At 38.5% G+C, this 18,946-nt stretch overlaps 2 protein-coding genes across 2 annotated transcripts in view; both read right to left on the bottom strand.

Moving 5' to 3' along the window:
• Positions 1–8,504: 8,504 nt before the first annotated feature.
• LOC128737261 (adenine phosphoribosyltransferase) lies at positions 8,505–9,601 on the bottom strand. The gene is made up of 3 exons (XM_053831866.1): positions 9,392–9,601; positions 9,070–9,307; positions 8,505–9,006 (listed from the first exon to the last, which is right to left on the bottom strand). The coding sequence occupies exons 1-3, from the start codon at positions 9,466–9,468 to the stop codon at positions 8,770–8,772; spliced, it is 552 nt and encodes a 183-aa protein (XP_053687841.1). The 5' UTR covers positions 9,469–9,601; the 3' UTR covers positions 8,505–8,769.
• Positions 9,602–11,645: 2,044 nt separating this feature from the next.
• The window catches only part of LOC128736778 (uncharacterized), a 72,811-nt gene continuing 65,510 nt past the window's right edge, over positions 11,646–18,946 (bottom strand). Inside the window, exons 3-5 of the mRNA XM_053831266.1 lie at positions 12,423–12,809; positions 12,244–12,350; positions 11,646–12,175 (exon numbers count right to left, since the gene is read on the bottom strand). Of these exons, the coding sequence (XP_053687241.1) occupies positions 11,953–12,175; positions 12,244–12,350; positions 12,423–12,809 (717 nt within the window). The 3' untranslated portion in view covers positions 11,646–11,952. The remainder of the gene's footprint in view (positions 12,176–12,243; positions 12,351–12,422; positions 12,810–18,946) is intronic.

Below are 18,946 nucleotides of genomic sequence, written 5' to 3'. Positions count from 1 at the left end.
TGGCTGGACTGCAGTCAAAGCTGAAGATCGAAGCTCAACCGAGGGGCGCCCATGCCGCCAGGTTGTGCTTTCCGAAATGTAAATTGCTGCTTTAAATGCATTTTAGGTGGGTAAATTAGTCGTCAATAAAACCCCTTTTGATTCCATAGATACATTCAATATCTTAATTATTTGAAATCCTACCATTAGAAATTACTGTTTGTGAATTATATTTCAACATAATTACGTGCAGATGTTTCATACATTGCATAGCCCCTCGGAAAAAACCATAGTATTTATTATGTGTTGTGTCAGGTTGTGGCCCTAAATAAAAGCTACCAAGTTACAAACATAAACCCACCTCGGTGCCCGAGCAGTAGAATGTAACAAAAAATGATTTATGAATCTTTTAAAAATTTAAATATTTAAGTATTTTAGGCAAAAAAAATTCTTTAAAAATCTTAAGTTTACCGCAGGTTAGAGAAATTTTTGTACCATTACTTGTGCAGCCTAAGCATATTGCATTACATTTTTCTTGTTGTGGTATAAGCATAGCGTAAACATCACCCGTTCATCATCAATCCAAATTTTCAACCATTAAAGATCCCCGGTTTGATCGCGGAATCAGACCCGCTGTCGTTACCATATGGAAGAACTAATAGCTACGGGCATTACACTGATGAAACGATTCAGCACAAGCTCGAAAACGAAGTTTAAACTATGGTTACATTTTGGGTATTTTATTTCTATTCATATTGGACTTTGGGAAGAACAACAAAAAACTAACGGATTTCACCTTCAAAAAAAAGTTAGTAAGCAAAAAACTAATATCTACCTATTACTGCACAAAAGTGTGGTCTAAACTAACATCGTGATTCTGATCAAATCCTTTCTAACCGGAAATCCCATTTTGATCAAAATTAGACCGCATACATGTCTAAGTGACTAAATGTTGAACATTGAAAAAGATCATTATTTTCGCCTTACTTTTAATAATAACCATTTGGCGGGCCTTTTTCCCAGAACACGATCCATCATCATTTATGAATCCACTGTTTTCCCGCTTGATTGGCAGTCTAATTCTAATTTCACTTGAACTCCTCCACGCTTGCAGTGCCACGCTTCTTCTTTAGTTATTAATAACTGACCAGTCCGCAATACTCACCGGATTCTACTCCTAGGGAACCACAGTAACGGCATTGTCGTTGTATCAATGCAATGTTTATTCGAATTAATTCGAACTGGTCCAGAAAAGACTGTTATGTTATGTAGCCATCCATTGCGATAAATTTCCCTAGTTGATGCTTACAGAAGTTATGAAAGCGTCACCTTTCAATCCATAGCAGCAAATCGTTTGCCAAATGAGGAACTTTTTCGGAACCGTTGACCCCCTATCTATTTGCAATCGTCCGGGCAGCTCTGCTGTTCTTACTTACTTTATTTAGATTTACTTTTCCGGTGACAATCCGCTTATCAAATGTTGGTCGAATTTAGGAGTCATCTCCACGCTTCTTGATGGTCTTAGGCAGCCACACTCTAAATTGTGTCCCACATCAAATTGCCCCACGGAAAAAGCGCTGAAGAAATTTACCTAATTGACAGATCCTTTTCAAACTTTCAGACAACAAAATATAACCCACATATTTGACATATTTTTTCCACTCAACTTCAATACCATAACCGTATGCTCGCACCTTACGCTTTACTCCACTCAAAAAGTTTTGTACAACCTAGCTGTAGCTTCATCTGTACGGAAATCCACTTTTTCTTCATGTCTTCCTCAGACTTGACCTCCTTGGGATGCTTCTGTAGTGCCTGCTTCATTATAGCCTAGTATTTTTCGATGGGCCTTAGTTCCGGTGCGTTGGAGGCGTCCATGTCCTTGGGTACGAAAGTGACTCCGTTGGCTTCGTACCACTCCAATACATCCTTTGAATATCGGTACGAAGGTAGATCCGTCCAGAAGATCGTAGGGCCCTCGTGTTGCTTCGACAAAGAAAGCAGATGCTTCTGAGGACGCTCCTTGAGGTAGATCTGCCCGTTTACAGTCCCGGTAGTCACGAATGGCGCACTCCGTTTGCCACATGATGTATTTCTTGGCCAAATCATGTATTTCTTTGCAAACTATGAAAGTTTCTGCATCCTTACTTCCTCCGAAACATCAAACTTGTGCAGGGCGGTAAAGTATAGTAGCCCCGGAAGCTGCCGGAAGTCTGCCTTGACATAAGTCTCGTCATTCATGATAAGAGAGTTGAGGATTTACCAGGTGCTTGCGCAAAATAAATTTTAAAAAATACCCAATGGGTAATTTTCTACAGCGTTTCTTCCGTGGTGCAATTTGATGTGGGACACCCTTTAGTCGTCCCGTACACTCGCTGTTCTAGCATCCTGGTTAACAGCGCTCATCCAACAGGTCTCGGAGTCGCCAGCCTCTGTTGGATTTTCCGCTGATATTATTGTCCCTAGTCTCTCATCCGGCCTCCATGCTACGTGACCAGTCCACTGTAGCCTGTCGTGTTTTATTCGCTTCACAATATCCGCATCTTTGTATACTTGGTAAATTTCGTGGTTCATGCGCCTGCACCACGTTCCATTCTTTAATTGATCCATCCATCCAACAATTGATCACAGGATCTTACACATTTAAAAATTATATGATTTGAAGAGGATCTTTCCATAATCAATCGTACTCAATTTTTTTTTGGCATAACTAATTGACTAGTTCATTAAAATAATAATATTTACAATGCGAAGATAATTTACCGTGTTATCTTTTAAACGAGAACAAATTTTAATGAAAATCTTCCGGAGGCAGAGAATCTTCATTCGATGAGAGGTGAGAACACAGAGAAAGAAAGAACAATGCCCAGCGATAAATTAGAAATGTGGCTAGGAAAACCCTAGGTCAAGAGTTTGTTCTAATAAGCTGCTTACACACTTAAAAATTTTTACCGAACACCGTAATTTTTTGACGAAATTAGAACTGCTGAACGTTCGGTGGTCAGTTCGGTAATTAATTTGCTTGACGAACACTCGGCAAAGAAAATATTTTTATGAAATGTCAAAAATTGCGGACTGTTCAGTATAAATTAACAAATCTCTCAGCAAAAATCATTGCTGAAAGCCGTAATTATAGTGCTGATACTTCGGTAATGTGTACTGAATTATCGTCATAAATTTAAAAAATATTTTTATTGAAATCATGTCTTAAAAATAAATACAATTAATTATATAGGATCTATGATGCACAGATATGGTTCTAACTTGGTCTCGAGGTATGGCTCTGCCAGCCGCCGCATGTTCGAATCTGGACTAAAAGAGGTTGTTCCGAGTTAACCTATCTGTAGCACCAGCCCCGCAATCGTCATCTAGTTCTGCAGCTACCTGCAAAGTCTGCACCGAAGCACTAAGTAGCATTTGCTGCTTTGTTTTATGATGACAAAATTTTGAATGAGAAGGAAAATGAAGATTTACAATTTAAATCAATATTAACTGAATGAGAGATGGAGGGATATATATTTAAAACACAAATTACATAATAAATTGGCATACCTTATATAAAGAAGGTTAAATAACGTAGCGAAGCTCTGCTAAGCGCCACTCACATCTTAAGAAGAACTATAATTGTTCATATTTTGAACAATTTCCACACACTTTAAACACGCAATAAAGTATTTTCTTGATTGCGCTTCATTTTGACAGCTAATAAATGCTTGATGACAACTTCCGCATTTTTTTCTGATCTCAGCATAGCTTTTGCGGGCTATCCTGTAATAAATACTGATAGTTCGTTAAACAATTGCTGAATTATTGACAGTTACGAAATGGAATCGCTTTGCGAAAAAATACAGCGAAAAATATTAACGAACTCGCCACCGGTTAATGAAGATCTGTATTAAGAAATGTCAAGTAGTGACGATACTCAGCATTCCTTGAAAAATTACCGAATTGCTCAGCATTTTTCCAAATGTGCTGATTTAATCCGCAAAATAAATTACCGAAGATCTGAATAAAAACTAACTGAAAGTTCAGTTGATTTGGTTCCTCTACCTGCTCGGTTACTGAATTTATTCCATTGACTTTTAAAATAATAAAACCTTGCAGAATTTTATTATCAAAACATCGTTGAAGCCTTAAAGAATGTTACAAAGTCATCACGAATAGTGCGGCTTATTATAAAAAGAATAAATTTAAATATACGAGCTCTCTCTGAAATTCTACCGATACAGTAACTCGAACAGTAGTTGTGCGGTACCAGAAAGGTGATCCGAGTGTAGTTTTAGAGTTCGTAGTTCGTAAAGTTTGCAATTTTTCCGGTATAGCAATTCGACAGCAGCAGACTGGTTCTAGCACTGCGACAAAATCTTCTTTCTTCATGAATTCCTCATCGCTTAAGTAAAACATATAATTCCTTCTCAGATCGGACAGAAACGTTCGAAGCGATGATTGAAGCCCGCAGAATAGTCTCAGCACTGCCAACAGGTTATTCTAACTAAACATAAAATTATTTCTATTCCAGTTTGTACTAGCATCCGAACGAATTTCTTTTCCGTGTTGTGTTCTGGCATTTCTCTAGAGTACTTTGTTAATTTTTACTGAAGGTTTTCTGAACAGCTTCACTGATATTGCACATTTCTTCTTTTGCTCAATATTCTTAATTATTTGGCGCATGTAAGCAAGAAATCGGACCCACTTTGCCCTTCGCAAAACACTACGATCAAGAAGCATACGAAGCAGACAACGTACAAAACTCTTATTTAACCGGTAGTTCTTTACGGACTTGAAACTGTGACATCGTTCACGGTGGAAATACGCGCCCTTGTCGTGTTTGACCGAAAGATGCTGCAGATGATATTTGGTGGAGTACAAACTGAAAGCGGAGAGTGGTGGAGGCGTATGAATCACGAACTAAAAAGGCATTGCTCGGGGAGATTCATCGTACAGCTGGCGAAAGTCGGTAGGTTACGGTGGTGTAGACACGTCGAAGACGCCGGAAGACAGTGCAACGGAAACAGTTCTCTTCAACGACCGCATCGGCACCAGGGACAACGTGCAAGATGGCTCAATCAAATTTGCGACTTCTTAGACAAATAGAAAATTCGCGACGAGTAGCTCATGGAGTGGAACGAGTTGAATGGAGACGACCTTGAAAAACACGAGGCACTCCGGTTCTATGCTGGCAGCGGTGAGGTATTTCGGGATGTTATTGAGTTATTATTTGTAGAACCTTCAATAATGAAATTAAGTTTACCCTATGCTTCAGTTTTACTAGCGATTCAGGCTTCTTGAGTTGTTATTTGATCATGCAAAATACCGAAAATACCGGTTTTTGAACGTGGGGAAACCAGTAACTCGGTATTGGAAAATAGCCCGGTAATACCGGTAAAACCGGTATTGCATCCCTACTTATAGATCGCGTGTTTGTAGGCTACGGGACTTCAACTAGATACGTGAATTGTAGAAGGGCCCGTTGGCAGCCGCTATCCGTCTTTTTACTTCACGGTTCACAACATTGTCTCATGTCATTAACGTACCAAGGTAAACAAATTCGTCGACCACTTCAAAAGTATCTCTTCCAGCCACCATATACTTCGTTTTTATAGAGTTTATGACAAGCTATATCCTTGCAGTTTCCTCCCTAAGATGCGTGTACACCTTCTCCACAGCTCTACAGTTAACACCAATGATATCTATGTAATCCACGAACCCTAGGAGAATGTGAAATTTCGTGATGATGGGCGGTACCATTCTGCCATTTCTGCACGGTTTCCTTTCGAATAGCAGCTTCCAATGCAATGTTAAACAGCAAATTCGGTCACAAACTAGTCCGATGCGTCACCCGCTCATGTCGTTTAACTGAATCGCCGCTTTGGAGTCTATAAACAAATGGTGAGTCTGCAAGTTAAATTCCCGGAATTTGTTTGATCCGTCGTGGAGCGTCCCTCTCTAAAACCGCATTGGTTGTCGCCATCAAAGGTTTCCTGCAACGGCCTCAGTCTATGAAACAGGATACGGGAGAGAATTTTTGCATGCAGAATTGAGAGAGTAATGCCCGGGTATGAAAGGGGTAAGGCAATGAAGATGCGTCCAACATAGCTCTAGCCATCCCAGTTCCTATCTAGCACCTCCACATGGTCATACCCGGTAATGCTCTTTCTTTAAGATTGAGTAGCTAAGCTAGGAGGTGCGATGCTGTGTGGATCCCGGCTGCCTGATTTTAAAATTGTGGTTTGGGCAGACGGCCGATCCACTCGGCCCCGTTGATAGGTAAGTCCCAACATATATTCTAATTATTTGTTTCGTTCTAGTTCTGCAAACACCTACTATACAATGGAAACATTGAGCGTAAAATTTACCAATAATGTACATGGATATTGTTGGGCTGATGTATCATGTAGGACTGAGGGTAACTCAAATGATGCAACTATATCTGATTCAAAGAACTGCTGGTGAGCTCGTTCTATTTTTATCCGTATTAATTTCATTTCATTATCATGTGATAAATTCATTAGATGCATTATATAACTTCATAAATACAGAGGCATCATATGAGTGGTAGACTGGAGGAAGGAGTGAGGAGTCAGCCGGAATCACTAGGAGGAAATTCCTGAAGGTCTGAAACAATATTTATGTTGCACTCTTCGAACAAACAAACCATCACGTGGGTTAAAGCTGGTGCACCGAAATTGATTGTTGCATGGAAGGATCCTAATGCTGGAAGGAAATTCTTATAATCCCGGAATGCGCACAAGTGTCTCTGCTTGTGGGTCCGCCCAATCCCTTTTGGTCCTGCTACAACAGCTTTAGTGTGAAATTCGTTTAACAATCAAATTTGGATCTACTGTAAGTCTACCCACATACACTGGCAGGACCTTGAACTGATGGTGAATCCCCCCCCACCCCCATACATACATACAAAATTGAGGAGAGTAATGCCCGAATGCATTGCAGCCGGTGGTCCTTTTTGTCAATGAAGCATATGAGACCTTCCAACTTGATGGATTTCACAATACAGTCGTTCGCTCCAGACTTTCAAAAGTTTCGTGCTTTCCAGAACTGATATACCGTTCATCAGCTCTTTAGAGTTTTTTAACCTCGTCCAAAGTTGGTGAATCCACATCATGCATCTCGAAGCAATTCTCCGCCTCTGCAAGAACACAATTCCAGTGCTACGACAGGTGAAGTCTCCTTTCAGCAGCTCTAACATCTCGGTATCTCTCTCTGCTCTAGCGTGTCACAATTGCAGCTAATATATGACTTCTGGCACGATTCATCTCATCAGTCACCCGTTGGCATTCTGCGTCAAACCACTTACTGGAAGCAGAGACGGACTGGGAGCCAAAAGGCCTACCGGGCCTTTGAGATTAAGGGCCCCAGTCTGCAATATTCTCATAACAAGAAATTAACACAAAAACGGCATCTACTCAAAAGATATCACAAGATATCATACTTTAGTTTGGCGAATTTTTCTTCAACCCAATCTTCTCTACTTTGGGTTTTAGTTACTTCTGCCACCGCCACAGATATTGTTCTATCGACAATATCCATGCCATCGATAAAGCAGATGAATTAACTAGATTTGCTGAAGATTGTGCGTATGTGCTGCTCGGTTAACAGCTCGCATGAGAAACCGAAAAACGTTGACAATGTCCCCTGCGGGGTTAGAATGTCGGTCATGATTTTGTATAGCTTTTTACAGTCGATGTTATCATACGCAACTTTGAAATTAATGAAATAATTATGCGTTGAAACTCAGTATTCATGGACTTTTTGGAGGATCAGACGCAGCGTAAATATTTGATCCTTCACTGATGACCGTCCTTCAGCGAACCCGGAAGAGCGCTTTGTATGCGGCATTGAAAACGGTGATTACACGATATTCCTCCTTCTTAGCCTTCTTGTTAATTGGGCAGATAACTCCATTCCTCCACTCCTCTGGTAGCTGTTGTGTATCCAAAATTCTTCCAAAACCCAAAATTAGCTAGAGTAATGAGTGCCACTGTGCATCGTTGCTGCAAATGCAGCGCTTTCCACAACTATCACCCATTTACATTTCTACAGATTTTAAGTTATAGGGTTAATTAGATGCGAAATTTCAAGTATCAAATGGGCTGACTACACTACAGAACAAATAAATGTATCGAGAGACTAGAGCTGTGGAAAAAAGAATCCACCGTCTGAAAAAAACGCGAGTGTGAGAAACAGTTTAAGTGCGATGGGGAAGCACAACCGCCATCCATTTAGCAAGAAATGTTTCCGTGCCTGCAAACTTTTGGAAGTTATGGTCCGGTGGAAGTAAAGTCGATAAGAGGTAGTAGATATTATCTTGTGTATCCGATCAAAAATTGCACTTCGATTAGAATACAACGCATGCTGTAACACACGTCGATCCGGATGTTTCTGCTCGGAATGTAGAATCGAGGCGAACTCAGTACAAAGAGCAGGTATAGTTAAATTTTAGAACGTGCCAAAGCTTAATTACTACTTAGGGATCGAATGACATCATTCTATTGTAGAATCTCACGAGTGCCTATTTATTGGAGATGAAAATAGTGACTTTCTAACGTTAATTGCTTCTTTTGTGACAAATACATATTTCAGTTCACAAACTGCCCGTTGTCTTAACATCAAATTAAGATCAAGAAACATTTATGCCTAGTATTATATTCAGATTTTTTCGTACTTTGTTTATTCAATTAATTACCAGAAGCCTAACATAGTATAACCTAGTTTGATTGCTAGTATTGCTATTCAACAATTAATGGAATAGATTAGGAAAACCTCTTGAGCTCACTCAATATCGTCATACTGTATAAAGGAATGTACTGTGCATCCGGACGCTTCCAGCCTCGATCGACCGCCTATGGCGGTTAACTCTATAATAACAACGTTCTCCTTAACGACCCCTCCAACTCGTTCAACCAGCTTGTTCGCAGCGTCCATCGTTCCTCCCGTTGCCAGCAAATCGTCAATGATCAGCACTTTCTGGCCAGGAACGATACTGCCCTTTTGGATTTCAAATACGTCCTACAAAGGAATTGATTTTAATGATGAATTCTCAATCAAACTAACTATGGTTCATCACTATACCGTTCCGTATTCCAGCTGATATTCGTACTGCACGCAGTCACCCGGCAATTTTCCCTTCTTCCGAATCGGGACACAGGAAATTCCTAGCTCGGCTGCAAGAAGCAAACTGAACAAGAAACCGCGCGCATCGAGACCGACTACGACCTCGATATCGGGACAATTCTGACGGACGTAGGCCAAAAGCAGCCGTTTCAAGGCTTGGCAAACCGGGCCATTCCGCAGAGCGGTGAAAATGTCCCTGTTAATTAAAGTATTGATATCAGTAGGTACTTCACAAAATTAACTCAATTCTCTAAAGCTCTTAACACAGTGGCTCACTTACTTGAATAGGATTCCTTTTTTAGGAAAATCAGGATATTCACCAATATGCTGTTTGACTAAATCCAAATCTGCGGTCATGTTTAGCAGCAATATGTTCGCATGCGTCCGTTCAGAAGAAATCTATGCACCTTATCAGCTCGTAAACTTCGCTATAACATTCTAAAATTCATCTGATTGATGATGAGCCACCGTTTGCTTATTTACCTAATGATAACACATAAGATGTCAACGAAGCGGCGAGTGACAGATTTTGACAGTTGTTCTTATTTACTCTCGCTCTCTCTTCATGAAAAATAGCCGCCCGCTCTCTCCCGTAAACGGCGTAAACGAGATGTGCATTTGCACGCTTGTTCGAAAACATAACAAATTAGGATTAAAAGGACTTAGCCGTGCAGTGTAAAGCGTGTAAAGCGTGTCTAACGTGTAGAAGCCGCCATCATAGTACGAACTACGAAAAAGGTGGATGCTGCTGCTAAATTTAAATCAGAATATTTTTATGTGAATTCTAATGGGTTGGTATTATAGTTACTATATATATAGTTCGGCGGATAGAAAATCGGGAGCCAAATAAACGTCAAAAGCGGAGCCAAAAGCTTTTCAAAATCCAAAATGCAGGAGTAATGTTAAAAAAACACACTTTATTTTCATAGAACTAGTCATTTTCAACACCCGCCAGTTATTATTTTTCGTAAAAACCTGCACATTTCACCATAATTTCAAATTTAATTTCATAAATCAGGGATGCCAATTCGCCTGGTTTTCTATCCGCCGAACTATATATATAGTAACTATAGTTGGTATTTGTTCACAACACCCATTTATTTCTCGTAATTTTGGCCAACTGAAGTTTACTTTTTACTTCACCCTAATTTTCGAAATGTCACCTAGGATAAAAAGTTAGGGTAAAATAACGCTAAAAAAATTTTTATTGCCGCAGTCAGACAAGCTGCTGTCAGATTCCAAATGAAAATAGCTTCCGGTGAATTTTGGAGATATTATCCTAAACATCTCTGCAGGCCGAAAAAACTAGGGTAAAATGTATTTCATTTGAAAAATACTGCTAGTCTTGAACGCGTGCCGAGAACAAAAGCTATACCACTGCAATCGGTATAAAATATTTTTGATCTAATATCAAAATTTTCAATCTAACCCAGCGGCATTAGGAGATATTGACGTAAACGACATTTTCTTGGAAAATTCCTCGCTGGTAGCACAGATTGATTCTCTGTGCTGGTAGTATGCTTGGTTAGTACGACTTTATATTTGGCATGTAAATAAAACTTTCGCTTTTAACTTTATTGTTTTTTATAACGATATCATCATTTCAACGATTACAACAAAGCATATGCTTTGATCTGTGGACTCTCATGTCGAAGTTACTGTCACCCCTTAATAGCATGCACCTGCTGTCATAGCCTAACAATAGCACTATTTTAGACAAATAATTATAGTATATTTTGATGAAGTCGAATCCCGATCCGATCCGTCTAACACTAACGCTAAATAAACCAACTAAGTAATTGTGGACTACGAGTAGACCCCGAAAAAAGATAGAAACCAAACTTGTAAAGAAAACAATTTAAATATGTACATATTTGGAACGAATTCTTCGTGTGAATTCGACGGATATCGACATATTAGATTGACAAAATTGAACGAGAAGAGTTACCTTAGCAAGGAAAGTAAAAGTAAATTTGGCAATCTACTGCCAAAAGCTGAAGTAGGGTGGGTGCTCACTAATTTGTTAACAAAACGGAAGTGTTTTATAGCTTAAACACTGATGCGTTGCTAATATTCAGCAATCAAGTCATGACAGTAATTAAGGAAATTGTCCCTGTTATAACAATAAAATTGCCGATAAGAACCCAAATCTGGCTTTGTACCGTAGCGACATTTATACTCAATACCACAGAAGACAACGTGGTTGGTGCTTCATTCCTACCAGGGCACAACAGTCTTTTCATCATGAGCATGAACAATCTTTTTCGAGCCCATAGTAATCGATCCCGCCCGAGGAAGCTAGCTACACCCTAGATAGTCACCATAAATCGCAAACGCAGATAAGTTTCATAAAGACAAATCGAATAAATAAAATCGCCGACAAACAAAGTTTTCCAGTTCCCGCAAACCCACTTCGAATATGAAATACCTACTTCTTCTAACGGTGCTGGTCGCTTTGGCACCATTCTACGGCCAGACAGCTCCGGTTTCCGAAGATGTCCAGTCAGCCGTTGCCGTTGCCGGGGATCCCCGGTCGGTGCTGTCCAGCTCTTCGCATCATTTTCCATCGAACGATCCGCTAGTTTCCGTTTTCGTTGACATCCTGCACGACGGAGATGGCGAACAGGATCCGGAACCATACGAGAAGGAGCCCGTTAAAGAACAACCACATGAATCATCCCCAAAGGAAGCGTTGAAAAGGGATGAGCTTGAACCCGAGGAAGGTGAAGAAAGTCAACGGATTGGTCGATATGTTAACATCCATGTTGGCATAGATAATCGCGGCAACGGTAACGGTGATGGTCTCGTGAATATTCCTATGTAAAGTTTTGTAACAGTGATTCAGTTTATCTTTAGTGTAGAATAGATACAATCAGTTTTCAGTTCGTGAGAAAGGATCTCCTGTAAGGCTAGTGGATTATCAATTTTAACCTTAAGTTCATTCAATAAACTATCTTTAAACTCAAGCAGTGATGGAGTTTGGTTGGCTGATAGAGCGATAGAACACTGTTCTTCATAATCGGAATAAACAGCTTGTATGAACGTCACAATTTGATGTTTGCATCTGAAAATAAATACAAAAAATAAATAACCATGCATGGGAGCTTATTGAATAGATAAAGACTGTTTTACCTAGCGTAGAGTTTTATCTTTTGTTTCAACGTTTTCAGCTCGTCTAATCTTATCAGCACGGCCTGCCAATACCCGCTATCAGCGGAGTAAAATATATTTGGAAGTTCCTATGTGATTCAGACAAACAAAAATTTTCGTAATCAGTCGACCGCAGAACCGAAAAAATTGGTAGCATTTACCTGTAGATCGGTGGCGTTGGGTAAGTTGACTGGACTAAATTTCAACACCTCCCTACAAAACCGATCAAGGCCATGGGAGGGACTTTTCTGGAATGTGATTTCGAGAGACAGAAACTCGGAAGTTACCGTCACGGCCAGCAGGTCATTGGTTAGGTACCGTTGATCATTGAAGGTAATTGCTAAGCTATGGCTGTACAAATCCTTTCTGGTTACTTCGACATTTCCAATGTACAACTGCAGGGGATTGCATAGATCTTTCTCCACCGTAGCGACGTTGTAATTTACAAAGCATTCAAAGACGGTCGAGTGTTTGAGCTGATCGAGTGCTGAGGAAAGCTTCATTGTGGCAACAAAAACTGCCGTTTGCTCGGCGTGAAGCGCGTTCACCTGTAAATTAAAGAAAGTTCAAGTGTCACATGTGGGGCACGTACCTCATCTTTTCTGTAAAATTTTTAAGTGAAACAAAATAATTTCTGTAATTCAGAGTTCCGCAGTTTTGAATTTAATCAGTCACAATTTTTACGATAAGTATTAAACTAATTGCGTAAAAATATTTCCAGTTTCTAGTCCAGTTATAAATTAATATACAAGTATAGTTTCAAGCCTAATTTAAGCTCAATCTCAAGTCTAATTTCAAACCCATTGCTAAGCCTTCCAACTTCGTGTATAATTTCAAGGCCAATTTTTAACTAATTTCATTTCCATTTTCAAGTCCAATTTCAAGTTAAGTGATGCTCAAAGTTAAGTGGAAAACTTCAAAGAAATGTCGGCAAATTATGTTCTGTCGGTTGGAAATTGTTTAAAATATTTTTTTCTTGTTTGTCAATTTCTAATCTATTGATAATAAAATTTTCATGGTAGCATTTTTGTTGTTCTTGAGTAATGATTGTGGCTAAACTATAAACCACGAATATTTACTCAGATAATCATATCTCATGACCCAAACAACGCCGTAAAGCAGACAGCTTCTTGTGAAAATATTAGTAAATTTCCTTAGCTCATTTACAGATGGATTATACTGATGGACCTAGAGCAAAAAAGGAAAAATGAAACAGAGTGAGAAAAGCATAAGCATCAAGGAAAACGTGATAAAAACTGCAAAAAACTAAAAAAAAAGGAAAAACGCAAAACCGGCATTAAAAAAAAGGACGAAAAACGTACGAATATCGTGGCAAAATAGGAGGAAAAACGGGACATAGTAAGAACAAGAATGGAAAAGATGAAAAAGAGGAACAAGCGGGGCGAAAACGAGGAGACTGGACAAAAAAGGAAAGATAAAAACAGAAAAATGTGAGAAAACAAAGAAAAACCACGAAGAAAACTAAGAAAAAAGAAAGAAAATGAGGATAAATTGGACATAAAAGGAGGAAAAGAAAAACAGGAAATGCGAGAGCAGGAAAATAGAGAAACAAGAATGGAAAAAGAGAGTAAAAACGGGCCCGAAAAAGACAAAAGGAAAAAAACGAAAACGAAAGACAAATGGAGTAAAACGGAATGTAAAAACAGAATGTGACAGATAAAAGGAAGCCAACATTGAATAAATGACATAAAAAACAAAAAACGAGGATCAGAAAGAGGAAAAATGAAACAGACGAAGAGAAAGAAAATAGAAATAGCTAGAAAAAGACGAAGACTGGAAATGAAAAATAAAAGAAAAAGCGAAAATATGAATCGAAAATTAGACAAAAAATACCAAAAACCAGTGAAATATATGAGAAAAAACAGGACTACAGATAAGAAAAAAATGGGACAGAAATGAAGAAAAATGGTAGAAAACAATGAAACACTGTCAGAAGTAAAAAGGAAAACTGGAGAAAAAGAGAAAAATGGAAAAATGTGAGAGCAAAAACCAAGAAAACGATACCGGAAAGAGAAAAAGAAAGTGGAAAACCCGGACTAAAAGAGAGAACATATGAGAGAATCAGACAAAAAAGAGAAAAAACTTAGACAGGAAACGGAGAAAACCAGAAAGAAAATGAGGATAAACTAGAAAAAAACAACGGGATAGTACAGGAGGAAAAGAAAAGTAGAAAACACGGAAGAAACGAGAACAGAAAAAAAGGATAAAAAACTAGAAAAGGAAATAAACTAGAGAAAAAATTAAAACGAAAGACCAAAGGGGCGAAACGGAATAGAAAAACAGAACGTAACAGAAAAGGAGGTCAAAAGCAAAAAAAAAATACGAAAATCGGGAAAAAAGAAGAAAAGTCGAAACGGGACCGAAATTTACACAAAAACAAACAAGACAGAAAAAGAAGAAAAAACGGGTCTGAAAAGAAGAGAAAGAGGAAACTGCGGACCGAAAAAAAAGGAAAAAAGATGAAAAGGATACAACAAAAGGAATACGAAAAAGAAAACAAGAGAAAATAAAATGGAAAAAAATAGCGAGAGAAAAAACAATAGAGGAAACGAGGAAAGCCAAAGGGAATGTAAGTTGAAAGATTTGTCAAAAACGAGAAAATGGGACAGAAAAAGAAAAAAAACAGAAAAAACTGACAAAACTGACAAAAGAAAAAGGTAAAACAGAAGAGAAAAAGATGAAAAGCGGGAGATGAAAAAAGAAAATCGTAGATGAAAAAAGGAAAAAAGCATACTAAACATGATAGAAAATCCGGAAAACAAGGCATCAGAAAGAAAAAACGGAACAAACAAAGCCGAAAAACAAGAAGGAAAGGAGATAAAGAGTTAGAAAAAGACGAAGACTGGAAACTAAGAAGGAGAAAGAGAAGAGAAAAGCTGGCAAGTGGGAAACCAGTGAAAACATGCGCAAAAACAGAACTGCAGATAAGAAAAAAATGAGACAAGAAACGGTACGGAATAATGAAACACGATGACAAATAAGGAAAAGGAAATGAGAGCAAGAACCGAGAAAACAATACAGAAAACGAAAAAACAGAAAAAATGAAAGAAGACATGAAAACGAAACAGAAAAGAGGTAAAACATGTGAGAGAATAAACGAAAAATAGAAGAAAGCTACATAAAATATAAAAGGAAAGGTCGGGATATAAAAGGAAAAATAAGAGACAAAAAACGGGAAAAAAGAACAAAATAAAGAAATATTAGATTAAAGAAAATGACGAAAACCGGGAGATAAAAAATGGAACAAAGGTAAAACGTGTGAGAGAATAAGACATAAAAGAGAAAAAGAGGTCAAACGGGATATAAAAGGAGCAAAATGGGACAAAAAACTGCAAAATAGGAAAGTAGAAAAGAAAAACAGAAAAATCGGATTAAGAAAAAAGGTAAAACGGAAGAACATGACCAAAAACGTAAGATAAAAAAAAGGAAACCGGTGACGAAAAGGAAAAGGGAACCTAAAACAAAATACACGGAAGTCGCTTTTTACGCGGTTTTTTTTACGCGACTATTTTTACGCGAATTTCGGAATTTACGCGGTTTTTTTTTACACGAATTTCGGAATTCACCCGGTTTTTTTTACGCGATTTTCGGAATTTACACGAATTTCGGAATTTACGCGGTTTTTTTACGCGAATTTCGAAATTTACGCGGTTTTTTTTACACGGATTTCGGAATTTACGTGGTTTTTTGTACGCGAATTTCGGAATTGACGCGGTTTTTTTAAGCGAATTTCGGGATTTACGCGGTTTTGAATTACGCGGAACGTATCTTTCGCGTAAAAAGCGACTTGAGTGTAAATGCGACAAAACGAAAAACGAGGTGAAAAGAGGAAAAACGGATTAGATGAAGACGAAAAACTAGGAGGAAAGAAGATAAAAGACAAATACTGGAAATGGAAAAAAGAGAAAAAGTAAAGCGAAAGGTCAGAAAACGGGAAAGAAAATATCAAAACTCCAGTGAAAAACATGAGGAAACGGGAAACAAATAAGAACGAAGAAAAATGGCACGGAACAATGAAACACGATTGAAACAAATTAATAGGAAAACGGAAAGAGTGAGAGCAAAAACCATCAGTATCGATTTCTACAAAGGAAACCCGAAACAAAAAGTGGGAAAACAAGACTAGAAGAGAGAAAAAACGGAGCAGAACAGAGGTAAAACATGTGAGAAAATAAGTCGAAAAAAGAAAATAGAGACCAAACGAGAAAAATGGGATAAAAACAGGAAAGAAAAAGTAAAAGAGTCCGTAGAGTAAAGGTAAAAAAGAGGTCAAAAACAAAATAAACGAGTCAGAAAAGACAGAAAACGTGGTATCAGAAAAAAGACGAGTGGAATAGACGATGATGAAAAACGGAGATGAAAGGAGATCAAAAGAGTTAGAAACGAAGACTGGAAACGAAAAAAATAAGAAAAAAAGGAAAAGAAAGGAGTCGGAAAACGGGAAAGAAAATAACAAAACAAAACAGTGAAAAATATCGTATCCTATCTTATCTTATTAATTGATTGATTGATTTTAATTTTGGTAGTTGGTGAGTTTAGTCTATTTTCAGAGAGCGAAATAAGGCGCTTTAACCTTGGCCTATTACAGCCTGGCTTTTGGTCTAAAAACCATAAGTTCATCCCCGAGGTTCCGGAGTATCAATTAACCTTTATTAGCAAAGACACTCCCAACGAAACAAAGTTACAATTAATCAGAAACGGTTGGTACGAGACGTCCCCGTTTCTTCTTCCCCTGTTGATTTTGAAATGCATCTATGTATGAATAACTTATTCACATAAGATTCATTTCGTAAATTGTCTTCGCGGCAATACTTCACAGTTATCACTGATATTATGCAAATTTTAATACAGACAAGAAAATAATTTGAAATATTTCTATAAATAGAAATAATTAAAATTATTTCCAGGAATCCTCAATCAATCAATCACAGCCACAATTGGGGATTCCTGGAAATAATTTTAATTATTTCTATTTATAGAAATATTTCAAATTATTTTCTTGTCTGTATTAAAATTTGCATAATATCAGTGATAACTGTGAAGTATTGCCGCGAAGACAATTTACGAAATGAATCTTATGTGAATAAGTTATTCATACATAGATGCATTTCAAAATCAACAGGGGAAGAAGAAACGGGGACGTCTCGTACCAACCGTTTCTGATTAATTGTAACTTTGTTTCGTTGGGAGTATCTTTGCTAATAAAGGTTAATTGATACTCCGGACCCTCGGGGATGAACTTATGGTTTTTAGACCAAAAGCCAGGCTGTAATAGGCCAAGGTTAAAGCGCCTTATTTCGCTCTCTGAAAATAGACTAAACTCACCAACTACCAAAATTAAAATCAATTTCAAAAAATAGTATATGTTTAGACAAAATTAGTCATAGTTACTTAAAACTTTTCCTTTTTTTTTCCTTTTTTTCGGGTTATCCAACTGGTCGCTTAATAGCGTATAAAACTCTGCGCTGGGCCCTTTTGTGTTGTCAACAAAGTGTCAGGGAGACCTCAAACATCAGTTCTACCTGACGAGACAGGCATTGGCGCTCACTAAAACACAGGTAGAGCCCCAAGCATAGCCGTCACGCCTATACCCACAGGCGGAGGCGTTTCGGCCCTGCGCGGACTCCACGAACTGACTCTAAGATCTCTCTGCCAAAGGCCGGAATGTCATATTTTAAATATAATGATGATGATGATGATAATGATGATGATGAGAAGAAAAATAATAGATCGAATTTGTAAATGTGCTTTGGACTTTTTGTACCACTCGAGTTGCAATATGTGGTATAGTGAAGAAGTGGAGAATTCGTCAGCCCCGCCTGACACCGGTCTTCAACCGCGCGCCCGCTTTCAGTTTTCCAACACAAACAACCACAAATGAACCAATAGGTAAAACAAATTTCGGAGCATTAGTGGTTATCAACTTATCAGGGCAAATTTAATCTTTCATCCCCTTAGTATTCACAGTGCATTCCCACGATACAAAGTAAATTGAGCGCAGCACAAGCTGGACGTTCGCGGTAGTCGACAGAAGCTTCAAAATATAGAGACTCGCCCGCCTTCCAACCCTCGAGACCAAAGTGCTGTAAAGCTCTGGGCTTAAACGTCTCTTTAAGACTCGACCCCTTCCCATCGACAGAGCCCGCGGACGGCCATCAGAGCTCAGGACAGCCACGGGGCCAGTGCAAAAATCCTACTCTATCTAGCAGCACCGCCTAGCCGAAACTCGAACACGCGACACGAATTGACCTAATTTTCCCATCTGCTACCTAAGAAGTGCTATTACCCGTAATCATTACAGAGTGGTCCTTCGGTATCCAATCGGATCTGGTATCCCGCTTACATCCCCTTACTAACCCTAAGCCCCCGACCAACTCAATCAATCCGACATTTTTCGGAGATATTTGTGACAGTTGTGATAAATAAGGATGAATCCCAGAAAACTTAATCTATTGTCAGAGATCCCCATACTGGCCTTATTCTTAAGCGGAATAAAAGCACTTTCTGAACAACGCAACAATCACATTTGGTAAATTTTTACCCCGAGTCCCACTTGAAATCACAAAAGTATTTTGATATATACCCACATTCAGAAGTAAACGTGACCGCTGTTCATTTACTGATTAGTTAAAAAGCCCTACACCACGACAAGGTTCAGTTTTAT

This window comes from Sabethes cyaneus, chromosome 2, assembly GCF_943734655.1.
Source record: "Sabethes cyaneus chromosome 2, idSabCyanKW18_F2, whole genome shotgun sequence".
Classification (NCBI taxonomy): domain Eukaryota; kingdom Metazoa; phylum Arthropoda; class Insecta; order Diptera; family Culicidae; genus Sabethes; species Sabethes cyaneus.
Note: the sequence above shows the minus strand (reverse complement) of the source record. Positions and strands in the feature narration are given on the sequence as shown.

Coding starts and splice junctions, on each gene's coding strand:
- LOC128737261 (XM_053831866.1), bottom strand. CDS start 9,468: ATGACCGCAGATTTGGATTTAGTCAAACAGCATATTGGTGAATATCCT. Junction 9,308..9,391: donor AAAAAAGGAATCCTATTCAA/GTAAGTGAGCCA, acceptor TTTAATTAACAG/GGACATTTTCACCGCTCTGC. Junction 9,007..9,069: donor ATCAGCTGGAATACGGAACG/GTATAGTGATGA, acceptor ATTCCTTTGTAG/GACGTATTTGAAATCCAAAA.